Source organism: Athene cunicularia, assembly GCF_003259725.1.
Source record: "Athene cunicularia isolate RWA chromosome 8 unlocalized genomic scaffold, athCun1 chr8_part1, whole genome shotgun sequence".
In the NCBI taxonomy this organism is placed as follows: Eukaryota; Metazoa; Chordata; class Aves; order Strigiformes; family Strigidae; genus Athene; species Athene cunicularia.
In genome coordinates, this window is record NW_020799109.1 from 16,648,163 (window position 1) to 16,661,829 (window position 13,667).

At 36.2% G+C, this 13,667-nt stretch overlaps 1 protein-coding gene across 1 annotated transcript in view; it reads right to left on the bottom strand.

Annotated features, from left to right (window-relative positions):
* Positions 1–2,495: 2,495 nt before the first annotated feature.
* The window catches only part of SELENOF (selenoprotein F), a 29,756-nt gene continuing 18,584 nt past the window's right edge, over positions 2,496–13,667 (bottom strand). Inside the window, exons 6-7 of the mRNA XM_026853921.1 lie at positions 5,953–6,002; positions 2,496–3,490 (exon numbers count right to left, since the gene is read on the bottom strand). Coding sequence (XP_026709722.1) covers positions 3,359–3,490; positions 5,953–6,002 — 182 coding nt within the window. The 3' untranslated portion in view covers positions 2,496–3,358. The remainder of the gene's footprint in view (positions 3,491–5,952; positions 6,003–13,667) is intronic.

The window sequence follows — 13,667 nt, forward strand, 5'->3', positions numbered from 1 at the left end:
GGGGGGGGGAGGGGAAGGGGGCCTAATGTCCCTGGTTGAAAAGGAACATCGGAAGATTTCCTTTGCTTCTGACAGTCTAGGTTCAAACAAAAATTATATTTAATAGGAGCCCAGGTTTCTGAACACGTACTTTTTTTTTGGGGGGGGTGTGTGTGTGCTCTTCCTTAAGTTGGCAACCTGTTCTCGTTCTATCTGTGTGATGAAACAATAAAACAGAGTTGAATCCTTACTTTCTTTCCATGATTTTAATATTTGCTGGAAGGTTTCCTTTAGCTCCAAAACAGATTTTTGCCTGCTACAATAATTTTGTTCACATTGCAGGAATCTATGACTAAGCAGGCACCTAGGAAACCTTCCAAGTAGCTTGTACACTATGCTTCAAATTCATCTACATATCATATCTCTGTACAAAATGGAATGTACAAAACTTTTAAATTTTTTTTTCTAAAAGCACTGATACTTTCTCCTGCAAGATGAGTTGCCTTTTTTTCCTTTTAAAAAGATAGAAGGGGTAGATGGACACTTCATGTTTCAACTCAGTCATGCATGCTTGCTGCTTTTATTCTTCCTTTCATTAACTCTCTCAAGATTTGGCACAACAAGAACATTATATAAGACTAAATAATTCTTACATAAATCTGAGTGAATGCCTTTCATGAAGTACTGGGTGCTTACCATGGCTATAAGTAAAAATGAATCACTTCCTTTTTAAACGGGAGCTTTAAACCTTATATTTTGTGTAGCTAATTGCCACAAGCCAAAATAACCTTTTGAGCTCTATGAATTTTCACAGCTGCAGACTGGAGGAAAAAAAAAAAACCCCACACTGATAAATAGAAACTTAAGAATTTCCAAAAGAAATTACTCCCCACTCCAACTGCCTCTTTTAGCACAAAGCCCATCTCAGTTCTGCCAGAATGTTAAATGTTCCTAGCATGTATCTGTAGAGCCAAGAACCTGAGTATCATCTAAAGGATAGAATGAAAGAATAAAGCAAGGATAGGATGAATTTGACACTTCAAGAACAGCATGGAGAACAGGCAACAGGTCAAGAAGCACTGGTAATTAAGCTTTTGCTAGAGGCTAACAGATTGAGTAGGTTCAGGGCTCAGCAGCTCAGTAACAGAATCACAGAAGACTCTTGACTTGTTCCTATATATAGGGAAATACAGGGATGTACCTTGTGTCTGCTTTTAAGCTACGGGAATAAATATCTGTATTACAAGAGAAGATGAATATATAAAATAGGAATCAGCAAATCAAGAACCTAGGGAGGAAAACTGGGAGAAAGGATCATGTCCAGTCTCCTTGATGAAAATAAGTGGGAACCAGTCCTGGAAAAGGTAAAAGGCTTCAGAAACACTACTGGGACTGCATTCATAAAAGCCAGTTATGCTGGAGGAGAAATTCTTTGACCTGTCATCCTTCTCCACTACAGGATGGTTATCTCCTGGTACAAGAGTGAGTTCCCTGCTTCTGTGAAAGACAAGCAAGAGCAGGAGTGAAGGACCTGGTGTTAGAAGAGGAAGTTTGTGTAGGGAAGTAGTGGGCTGGCAGTAGGAAGACATATAAAGAAAATGGAGGCTGAAGCTCAGAAACCCACTGGTCATCATGTTAAGAAGGAAGGAATAAATACTGAGAAAGAAGCAGAGAGACATATTTGGTGAACATCAAATGAAGCAAACAATCCCTCTGTTGAATGGTAAAGAGGACCTAAGGCTGGAGAGAAAGATGAGGTTAAGTCTGCTAAAACAGAATAATAAATCACCAACACAGAAACTGAAATCCCTTGTTGGCAAACAGAAGAATGAGAAGTATGGGATATAGTCAGTATATTAAAAGACCAGTGGATGGCAGCATATTTTTACTACCAAATACTGCATTGTCATGCCACATGTTTTGCTTGTAGCTGATCTGCTGACTAATACATCACATGTCCCAAGAACAAATCCATGTTTGATAAGTTAGCACCAGCTACAAAGATTTGTGCTTTCTGCATATAGTTCATATTTCTTTAAGACAGTGGTGACCACTATTGTAGCTGTCCCACACTTAGTTATCTGGGAGATAAGCAGCATGTTTTACAAGAACAAGAGTGAAAGGCACAGAGTGAGGCTGAGACCAGTTGAGGATAACATCACGTGACCTTGCTGTATTGCACCTTAGAAAGAAGAGTTTATAAAAATATTTCAGGAGTAGAAACTCTGGAGGCTATGCTTAAAGAATGACCTTAGTGTATTATTTCTGCTAATTTAGTGTGGTGTCAGTCCCAAGTTTATTGTTCTGCTATGAAGCTGATGATTTCTTCTTAGAAGTTGGGAGTAAAATCTGTAAATTGTAGAGAAATTTATTGGGATCTACAATTATACATGAAGAGAAAAACTGAGGACGAATTCAGGCTATAGCATAACATCTATCCAATCAAAAACTGGTGTGCATGAAGTAGTTAAAGGGAAGACTTACTTGCTAATTAGACTTCAGAAAAAACCCACATCGTTCTTGCTTACCGTGTTTATTCACTTTAAGTGGAAAAAACCTGACAAGTTATAATGGATTTGACTCATTACCATATATACTGTCTATATTCCCTGTTCACATAAATTTCAACAAAGAAAAATAAACATTTTAAAAAGAACAGTTTATAAATTCATTTGATCAACAGACTTCCAATAAATTTGTTAAAATCTGAAGGAAAGGTTTTTCAAGACTTATATCTCATGTTTTCTGAAGCAAAACACTTAACGTAAAGCACACCTGACATCTGACTTCCATACACCTCAGAGGTTTTCTATGTAGTCTTCACTAAAGTGTACTTACTAAATGTGTCATAGCACCAGAGCAGCATGAGTTCCTCCATCAGCTTCAAAACCTGTGAACTAGATACTCACTATAAACAATGCTTCTATAAAAAGGACATTTCCAATACAAAAAAAGAAGAGGGCATTAGCAGTCAAATTTCTTTGGGAGATAGTACATTGCATTTGGTTCTGATTTTCTTATAAACAGCAGCAGACAAAAAACATGGTAATCATTTGGATTATTTGAAGCTCTTCAGTTTTAAGAGCATTTGTAAAAACAGGTCCAATTATAACAAACGGATATTTGCATAATTAACTTTTAAAAAATTTTGTTAGTGATAAATGCATTAAGATCTGAAATATATTAAGAAGGCAAGCTATTCTGTTTGTCAGCTTGTCAGATATGTGTGTTGAAGCTTCCCCTTCTAATTACAAGATGTTTAGTACAGCATAACAGATATTTTAAAATTAATATAGAAGCCGGAATGTTTTTTCAGTTGTAGCACACAGAAGACTACCACGACAAAACATGAAAAGGAAAGAGGATTGCAAGCAATGATTTATAGACGTTCTAATTTTTCACTTAGAAATTCTTCCACGCTATCTGTATTCCACTTGAGGATGCTCAGTTCTTCTGCAATGTTCCCGCTGTCATCCAGCAGCTTTAGTACAGGATCAGAACCACGCACATACTGCAGGGGAAAAAAAAAAACAACCACGTCAGCTACCTTGGGCTGGAAATGCATTCTCCATATTAACACTCATCCCCCAGCCTCCAATTGATTTACATCAGTTAAAAAGATGTCAAAGCACAAATAGTAAAAAGACCAGAGTGACACCATGTATACTTAAGAAAAGAGCACTAAATTACATCAGAGTATTCTGGGCAAATTTTGGCAGTAAAATTTATGCTAAGAAATCAACCTAAGCTTTGGCTTTTTAAAGCTTAGAATTCTTAAAAAAACAAACAGACATTGTTCTTGACAATGCTCAATGCTATAAATATTCCAGTGCCACGTATTTTGATCTGGTTTTATGAATTTCACTACTAGAGTGTTTAACAACAATGTATTCTACTTTTCCTGAAGAAAACAAATCTATAAAAATCAAATTAAGCTTATAAGATCAGTCTTTCAGCTTTTTTTTTTTCCTATGCTGCTACCTCCTCTCCTCCAATATGTTTTCACCTACTGTTCAGATTCAAAGGAGAAGAAAATGTTCAAAGCTAGAGTTTGTGTGTGTGTGCATATGCAAAGGAAGAACCGGTAAGAGGGGAGACACCATACTGAAGCTTTAAAGACAGAGAGATGCTGTAGGTTGCACACTCCACCAGCAGGAGTTGGCCAGTGTTTGCAGCTGTGGATTAGATGCTTTCTTGAGTAGTTCTAACAAATAAGGGTGGGAGAAAAGATGAAAGAATAAGGGACAAAGAGGCCTCATTTCACAGGAAATGAAAACACATTAATTTAAGAGGAGTAAATGCTTATGAGGACCAGAACAGAGTTACCTGCCTTAAATAAACCAGGTAGGAAACAGCTTCAGTACAGGCTTCCGACTTGCATTTAATGTCAAAGAAAGGAAAGTGGAGAAACAAGTCAAGTGAAGGGGTAGCGTGGAGGTGTCTAGGAGGTGTGTATGTGAGAAACATCATCTACTTGTTCTCCTTGGCCCACTACACAAGCTAATGCATATGCAGGGGGGCAATGCCATAAGCCTAGGTTTGAAAGACTGTATTCTACTTCAATTGTTTTAAGTTGCTGAAGTTGGGTTTTTGAATCAAGCAGCTGAATGATTGTTTTTTTTTAATATATAATCAATAGCCTTTTTACCATTTTAGAAATTTCTGGTTACTTTAAAAGCTTGAAGTTCTACTACCAATTTCTAATTTAATCACATTCTTTCTTGCTGTGTTGTATCTGTGCCTGCTCAGCTTTGCTGGTAACATAATACTTTAATGCTTCTGAAGACTCACCAAGTCACAAAATATGTAATGCAAATAAAAGCTTTTAACAGTATTAGAAGGCTCTAACCATTTAAGTTTATAGAAAGATTTCTCCAGAAGTATTTTATTTTACCCTATTGAGCTAACCTAGTTGATTTTACTTAATGAAGTTAGTGGCATCTCTAATCCGTTTTCCAACAGTCTTGTAAAATACAGATCCATTTGCACTAATTTTTTTTCTGGTAGTGTGCTATACCAATTGTAGTCCAGACTGCTTTGATGTTCAATACAGCTACAAAGTTTAAAATAAAAATGAAACAGTCAGTCATGCAGAAAGAGAGAAAGCTTTTGAAAGAAACTGGAGGACACAGAGACATGAATGCATGAGACAGACAGAGGAAATCTGTTTTAGATGGAATCTGCTGCTGAGAAGACAAATCACTTATTGCAGCCATGCATAGCTATGAAGTGATTCCAGATGGTGCCATTTGGTGAATAGAGATGGGAGCACAAGATGTAAGAATCAAGATGTATATCTGAAGTACGCTGGAAGTTCACCCAGGATTTTAAGGGGAAGGTGAAGTCTTACACTAGATCTTGAAAGCAAAGAATTGCTAGAGTTTAAGGCAGTGCAGCTTTGCATATATGCAAGCCATAAGAAACACCATTCAGTAAATGCATTTCTATAAAGCTGAATGTTTGAAGACTATAAAGAAAAACAGAATTACAGAACACAGGAAGGAAATTCTGAGAGTGAGGAGGAAAAATAATCTAGGAATCACTGATTGTATGGAAACAGCAGCTTCTTCAGAAAATGAGGGGAGAACAGAACCATACAAAGCGAAACTATGGCAGAATAAGCTTGAGTAAATCCAAGATATCCACAGAGTAAGGACAGAATGCAAGCATTCTTCACATTGTTTTGCCATCTGCTATTACTTATGGCTTCCCGTATATTTTTTCCTAGATTAAAATGAACAATAAAAAACCCCCCAAACCCCAACAACAACAAAGAATTGGTACCAAACAGTTACTGAGCAATAAACTAATTAATATGAGCAGCAGGAACTCATAAAGATTTATACTGGCAATATAAATATATGTCTTCTGCTAGAGGATTACTTAATCAGCAAATAAAGAACAATCCACAGGAGTACTGTTTCCACCAAGCTTAATTCTTCCTAACATCCCAAATAAAAAAAGTTAGGTTACCTTGATTTGCAGTCCCCTGAAGAGTTTTGGCTTATCACTCCTGACAAAAGCTATGGTTTGGAGAGAAGAAAGAAAGATAATCAAACTCTTTTCCACTTGCATAAAGTAGATTTACATTCAAGCTAGTATTCCCTGAATTACTTCTTTTGTAATGATGCTTCAGAAGATATTTTAGTATTAACATTCTTAATATCCTCACCAAATTAATAATACTAAATGTATTATGTCTAAGGAACACCCTATTTTTGCTAGTATTCCACACAAACTTCGTATCTGCTTGGAATTTCCTTGAACATTAGTGCAACTGTCTAAATCAGTTTATCTGCATGTACAACTGACAGTCTTCAGCAGACTGGCCCATATGCTGCTGTGACATGCAAATGTGAGAAAAAGCATTAGAGCGATTGAAATCTGGCTGAAGATGATCTTTGTGAGGGAGGCTAAATATGACACACATCCCATCAGCATGCTCCACACAGGCTGCAGCAGTGCGGGTGAAAGGGCACAGAGGAAACTGTGGGTAGAGGTGTTATTCTTGCAAACAAGACAGACAATCTTGTTTTGCAGTGATCTCCAAGACTACATGTTGAAAACCAGCAAGAAAACAAGAAGAGAAGCTGGTATCTCCTCTTCTCTTGACACTCTGAAAGGCAATCAGCTTTAAGATAGACTCAAAGGCCTCTCATGTAGCTACAGGGACAGAAGGTCAAGTCTGAGGTGGGCTACAGATGAACACTTCTTTGCTTGGAGTACTAATCAGCAAACAGCAAGCATTCGCAGCAGCACAGTCCCTGTTTCCCTACAGCACAACCCAGGAGGCCATGTGTTAACATTAACTTTAAAAAGACAATATAAATTATTTCAGGACAAAGTATGAGCATAATCCCCTCCCTTCCAAACACTTTAACCTAATGAATGTCTGAGTTCTAGAAGTATTTAAAATTTATTTAGAAAATAGCACAGTCTTTATTCCTCCTTTTTACATTCACACTAAAGGCTGAATTTAGTATCTGTACTGACATTAAGTGGATTCTGGACACTCCTGTAGTATGTCAGTAGTCTCTCCCCAAGGATGAACCCTGTCAGTATGGTTTGACTCTTACAAAGGTGCTAGCTGCATGTTAAAGCTGCTTTTTCAAGGGCAGACAACAATGAATCTCTCACAAATTGCAGTGCATCCAGCTGGTGCATGGAGATGAGTGCAACCTCAGGACTAATGTTTCGTACTGCCTCACAAACTAGTGCTTTCCTCAGTAATTGTAGAGATGTCCCCTGGCATCTTTTTACCTATCTTTATATTACTGTACACAGTTACCTTAACACTTTCTCAGTATCTATATACATACTGTCATTTATTTTCTTCCCTCTTCCACTGTGCTCCCTGTACATATCAAAATCATATACTCTCCCTGCTGCACTAACCATTATACAGTATAAACAAGTTAAAAAAAATACCAGTGGTCCAATGAGCTGCCAGATATACTAGACACCCAAGAAGTAGTTAAGGCTTGGTTTTGTTCTTTCTACAGAACTATTCACTAATGTCATACTGTAAGCTGTACTTGTATAACAATTTCAAGTAGCACTAAATGACCAATACTTGCTCACATACTGCAGTTCAATTCTGATTTAAACTCACAAAGATGTAATTCTTAACTTCAGAGTTTCCCATGTCCTTGTGACCTGTTAGTTGTCTTGGCTGCCACGAACAGTAACATGCAAAAAAGCAGCACAGAGATATTTTATTCTTTGTTAAGTCCACAACACATTGCACTATTTCACTTTTTCCACATTTTTTTCAATTTAAATCTAAATTGAAATCAGTCTCTAGGGCTTTTTATGAAAAGCAGGTTGTAAAAAGCAGTCAGTACAGTGGGTAACTTAATGGCAAAACTTAAAGCAAAATAGCAAGAGGGCACAGTAAAATGGATAAAGTTTCAGAATCAAATCTGAACTGTGGAGCTCAGCTGTATTAAAGAATAGCCTTTAGGGGTTAACTCAGGTTACAGCACTTTAAGCTTGTAACAGGTGTGATGATTTGTCACTTGAGTGACAGGTGAAAGCTCATTTGGACATGAGTGGCTGTTCACTGGCTGCAGTGTTGGATCACATAAACTGGGAACAGAATTAGGTAGAAGACGAAAGTATTCTATAGGCAGTATTATATGTTGTCACTTTAAAAGTAGCTATTACACACTTGTATCAATGTCAAATGTCTAAATCTTCTGAAAGCTGACGCATTACAGAGCATTTTTCCTGATATTTTAGACAGCTAGAACAAAATTGGTTTCTGTTAACGGCGTATTTATTTCTAATGCTGATCATAGTGACTTTCTGCATTAGTCACATTTGCAATGCAGCAAAGAAAAAACTCACTGTACAAATGACTTAATTTGTATATGCTCAATTTTGGAAGCTAAAGTGAGAAACTAATATACTGACATGCATTAAAACTACAGATTATCCCATCACTTTTTTTTTTTTTTTTTTCTTTCCACAAAATCATACCCTAAGTTGAATAAACAGCCTTTGAATGGAATTGACAGGGTTAGGAAGTCAGATGCAGCTACAATGCACCTCTTGGGACATGTGGTTCCTTGCTTATCAATGTGATGCAGCACACATGCTCCACCTTCAGCACTGCCCCAACAGCTTCCCCTCTAAATCCTATGTCTGAAGGCTGCACATCTTTACACCATTATTTAATATTTTGATGTCTGACATTCTAGCTACCTCACCCTTTTTCTTCTCCCTATAGCAGCTCTATAAATTGCCCACTGCAGAGAAACAAGAATTTATATAATCCCTCCATGGATGAGCAGGGAAGGCATTTTCCACTTTGACTTCCACAAGATGAACTCCGAGTTTGGTGCCATGACACTATATTCCAGTGAATTAAGCACCAGACTAGAAGTCAGAGCTGTTCTACTCTCAGCTTTACAACTGTCCTTTCACATAATGTTCAGAGAATCACTTCACCTTACGGTCTTATAAAACATGTGCAATACCAAAGCATATGCCTTCTGTCTGAAGGCAATCCTGAGGTGAGCCTACAGAGCAGATTTGATTGCCAGGCAATCAACTACAACTAAAAGGTCAGAGAAAAGGATCAGGTGCATACGGTCATTTTAAAGCCTGCCCAGCACCAAACTCTTCTGCAAAAAGAGGTAATATTGAACAGTGTTTTAAAGACCTAAGAGTAGGCTCTGCCTACAAATTACTATCGTTATAACATCATTTTGTTTTGATATAACACCTCCCTGTTTTGAGAAAGTCTGTGAAATGTACTTATGTTGGAATTAAAGCCTAGAGTCCTAAATGGAGACTACCAAGGACTCTTAAGAGGCCCAAATGGCAAGTCTATGTATATGCATGCACACACCTGCACTATTCTCTCTGAGGTACAGTAGGATATACCATAAGAAAACTTCGTGACCCAAAACAGACATACAACACCACATCTCTCCATGCAGAGTTGCAGATCTATATGCTAGGCATAACTTTGTAAACAGAGTTGACCACCTACTGTTAATATATTAAGGGCATGATCCAGACTACCAAGAATATCTACATTCAGAATATTCCATTATTTAGATTCCTGCTTTAGAAGCAAAGATCTCCTGCCTCTTCTGTAAATGAAATAATACAAAATTATGTTGAGAAAAAATTAAACTAATTTCTTAATACTTGAATAACAGCCAATATACAATGGCAGTAAAATCTCACACTTGTTTTCAAACAACTGTCACACAGACAAGCATGTTTAGCCTTGTCTGTCTCTATATGCATAGGAAGGTTTACAATGGCCTCAAATCAGAGAACTCTGTAGGAGATTAAAAACCTTACTGTCTCTATTACAACAGTTTCAGATTTTAATGGCAGAAAAGCACGTCAGAACTAGTCAAATCTTTACCACAAGGTCAGCAATAAATTTTTACTGCACAATTTTTCCTCCTGGTAAGCTAAAGCATGTCTTCCAGCAAGTTATCTAATGTGATCAAGTATCTGCCAGTAATGGCAAAGTCCACTTGTTCAAACTTCTAATCCTTTTGTTATTTAAAAAAGCTGTGCTTTTAGTTTAGATTTATTCCACTGCTTACTGTTGTAACACTTATGAGGACCATGTATGCCCGTGGGGATGCATCCAACTTTTTAAACTGGACAGACTTCTCAGTTTATGATATTTTTCTAGTAAACAGAACGCTTTAGCTTCTTCTAAACTCTTCACGCTGTGTACAGATACACAGCTTCAAATTACAGACAAGCCTCATTAAAAATGCTGATTGTACATTGAAAAGCAGCAGCATACTTTTCTGAAGGTGATTATCCCTCCCGACCCTCAGTATTACACCAAAAGATCAGGGCAAAGAATTGTTAGTGCTCTAAGAGCAACATCAGAAAGGAATGCTTCCATCATCATTCATGAATAAGGAAGAATGTTTCACACACTGAATTAGCAATAGAAAGCACATGAATTATTACTATCTTTCAGAAGATTTACATTTTATCAAACAGTAGCATGGTGCTTCATGCAACTCAATGCAGCATATGTAACTGACTAAAAATATACAAAATGTGTTATAGGAAATAACTGAAGTGATCTAATACTAATACACCAAAGTATGATTAAAGTACATCTGAAGATTATCTATAAATAGTTGTTCTGAGTTAATTTCAATAAACAGATAGCAAATGTAATATTACTTAGCATAAACTAATGAAATAAAAGGTAGTTTGCTTAACAACTTGGCCCTGAATTTAGACACAAGCAGTTTGAAAGAAAAAAAAAAATATTAGAAAGATAAGACTGTGCAGACTGTCACAGAAAAAAAAAAAAGCAAAAAGAACTGGGCAACAGACTTGACCATTTTGTACCTGAAATGAACTTGAATTTAAAAAATTGTTTTTACTGAGGCATTGCTGTCATGTTTTAAACCTATGGAAAAGAAAAGCAACCAAAACAAAAGGAAGAGAAGCAGAGTGGTGTTTTATAAAGACAGGAAAACCCAGAATTTAATTATGTCATTTAAGTATATAAGCATTGCTAAGACAACTGGCAATATTTGCTAAAAATGTGAATGTGTAAATCACCGGGCACACAGGCAAACCAAAAGCATTTATTTCTTTCCTCAGACTCTTTAATAATTTGTTTTGGGGACAAATACATGCTCTGCAGTTTCGAAGACTACATGAACCTGCTTCAAAAAACACCAGGAGACCCTAGCAAAGAGACCAACTACAACAGACATCAAGCACTCATTTACATTTTAATGGCTATAGCTCTTTACCTTTTGGGAAGCTCAGTCTGAGATAAGAATTTAAATTTAAAAATTCATATGGCACATCAATAACTACTATTTGTAGTCTATTAATCAAGTTACAATGCAGCTGTTCATTATTTTATACAAAGCACCACATGCTGTCAAAAGCAAATCCAAGACGGACCTCCAAGCAAGCCTGAAGAAACTTCACGAAAAAAAAGAGACAGGGTACTTTGCAGAAGCAGTAGGGCAAGAGACATTTCTGAGAAGTATTGTTTTAGTTTGTGTATCATCTGTTTACAAAAATTTCTTTCTATGTTTAAATGTTTTACTACATTTCTACCAATGTGAGATTTAAGGTTAATGACTTTCTCCAGTATTTAAGAATTACAGATTAAAATAACCAGGAAATAAGTGATCTCACCTAAAAATATAATCTCTCAGCAAATTACATTTTAGTAGCTCAATGAATCTCCCTCACACTTGCAGAACTTGGACAATGTAACAGAGTGCTTACGGACTCTGAAGTCAGGGGACATAATGTAGTTGCATACTGCATGAGTTCAAGGATTAAGGACATTTTCTCTGTAACAGATTTGCTGGGATCATGTCCATTTCTTAATGAAGAGAGTCACACAGGGGGAGGTAAGAGTTATTCTACTGATGAACAAAAAGAATGCAAAGAAATATGAAAGAAATGTTCCATGAAGAAACCCAGCCTAATTCAGTTCTTGTTAAACAAACTGGAAAGAACATAGAAGTCTAGACACTGTGATCTCCTATCTCATCGTGAACAGAACACAGCTGCCACTGAAAAGTCAACTTAAAACAAATATGCTAGATTAATCACTGACCCAGCTAATTTATTATTCTATTTCAGAGCATTAGCTTTATGGATGTCAGCCAAAACCTGTCACATTTTCTGTGTTACCTGGTATAATAAGATATTGCTTCATCTATGAATCCTGTCACTTATGTTTTCAATGTTCTACTTTGATGGAGTGCTTTTGAATGATAAATATTTAAGAACAGTTTTATACAGAACAATTTCAAAATACATGTAATATAGGAATTTTATAGTAAAACATTTGTAATGGAGCAATTTATTTTTAAGGGCAACTTAAGAAAAATGTTTTAGTACTGAACTTAAAGAGACTTACAGAAATGTGGTCTGTTAACTGACATCACATGAAGCTGTATTTGAAAAAAAATAATAAGACATCCTTGGCCATATTCACAAAAACATTTAGTAGTTTGTTATGATATTACAAAGAGTAACATTCAGTTTAAGATTGATATCATCTTGCTGAGGACTAGATTTTTTTCATCACTTGTCATTTCTTTGCTTTCCCAGTATCAACAGATATATTTCCATATCTAATGATTCTCACATTTCAGGCATACAGCTATATTCAGCAACTATTTGTAGCTAAAAAATATATAACCAGTAATTTTGATAGAAATTTTGATACAGAAGGACCAGAGAATATTGCATTTAGAAACCACAAGCACGCACAGGTTTTTCCAACTGTGTAACTAACAATGTATAATTTTTACAAACCTTTATTAATTCAGCAGATTTTAATCCTTAACTATCTCATTATAAAAAAACCACTGTTCATCATTTGGCCAAATAAAATATAATCCAGAAGTAATCCATGACAAATCAAGTCTGTGGAAGTAAGCCAAGTGACAAAACAATTTACACAGGTACTTAAAGGTGAAGACGTCACCATCAGAAACAGAAGTAACATATACTAATCCATGTATTCTAATACATACACTGTCATGCAGTTAGTGGTGCCATTTTGTGTATATTCTGAAAAAAAAAAAACAAACAAAGAAAAGAAAGCAAACCCACAACAAAATCCTAGCAGAAGCTATGGGAAAGGAAGAGTTATTTGCAGTGAGACATTGTCAATGACACAGTTCAATGAAGCCTACAAAGACAATGCTCCAAAAGCAGCAGCATGACCTTCAGGCAACCTAACTTCCATAGCAAGCATCCAAGTGAAAAGTTGAAATAAAAACACTTCTTGAATTTTAATGTATTAAGATGGAGACATTAAATACTGTTTCTGGTAGAAGTTAAAAATCAAGGGGAAAAATTTAAGTAGTAGCAGTCTGACATTAACACTAATGTGAGGAAAAACACCAGTTGGAAGAATATATTCTACTGCTTCTTAAAATTTCTAAATATGCTCTTAAAATTTATCCCATCTTTCAACCTGTTCTCACACCCAAGCAGTAAATTTGGTCAAGATAAATTTAGATTGGGCAACTGCAGAAATGAGTGATGAAAAGGCAAAACAGATCTTTAAGTGGACTAGTCAGTCCTCTTTTTTTAATTCTTACTGTACCAAAGAACTGGTAGTCAAAACAGAGAACCTACTGAAAAAAACACTGAAATTTATTCATTCATTTTAAAAAGCAAGCTATATGATTAAGGGGATG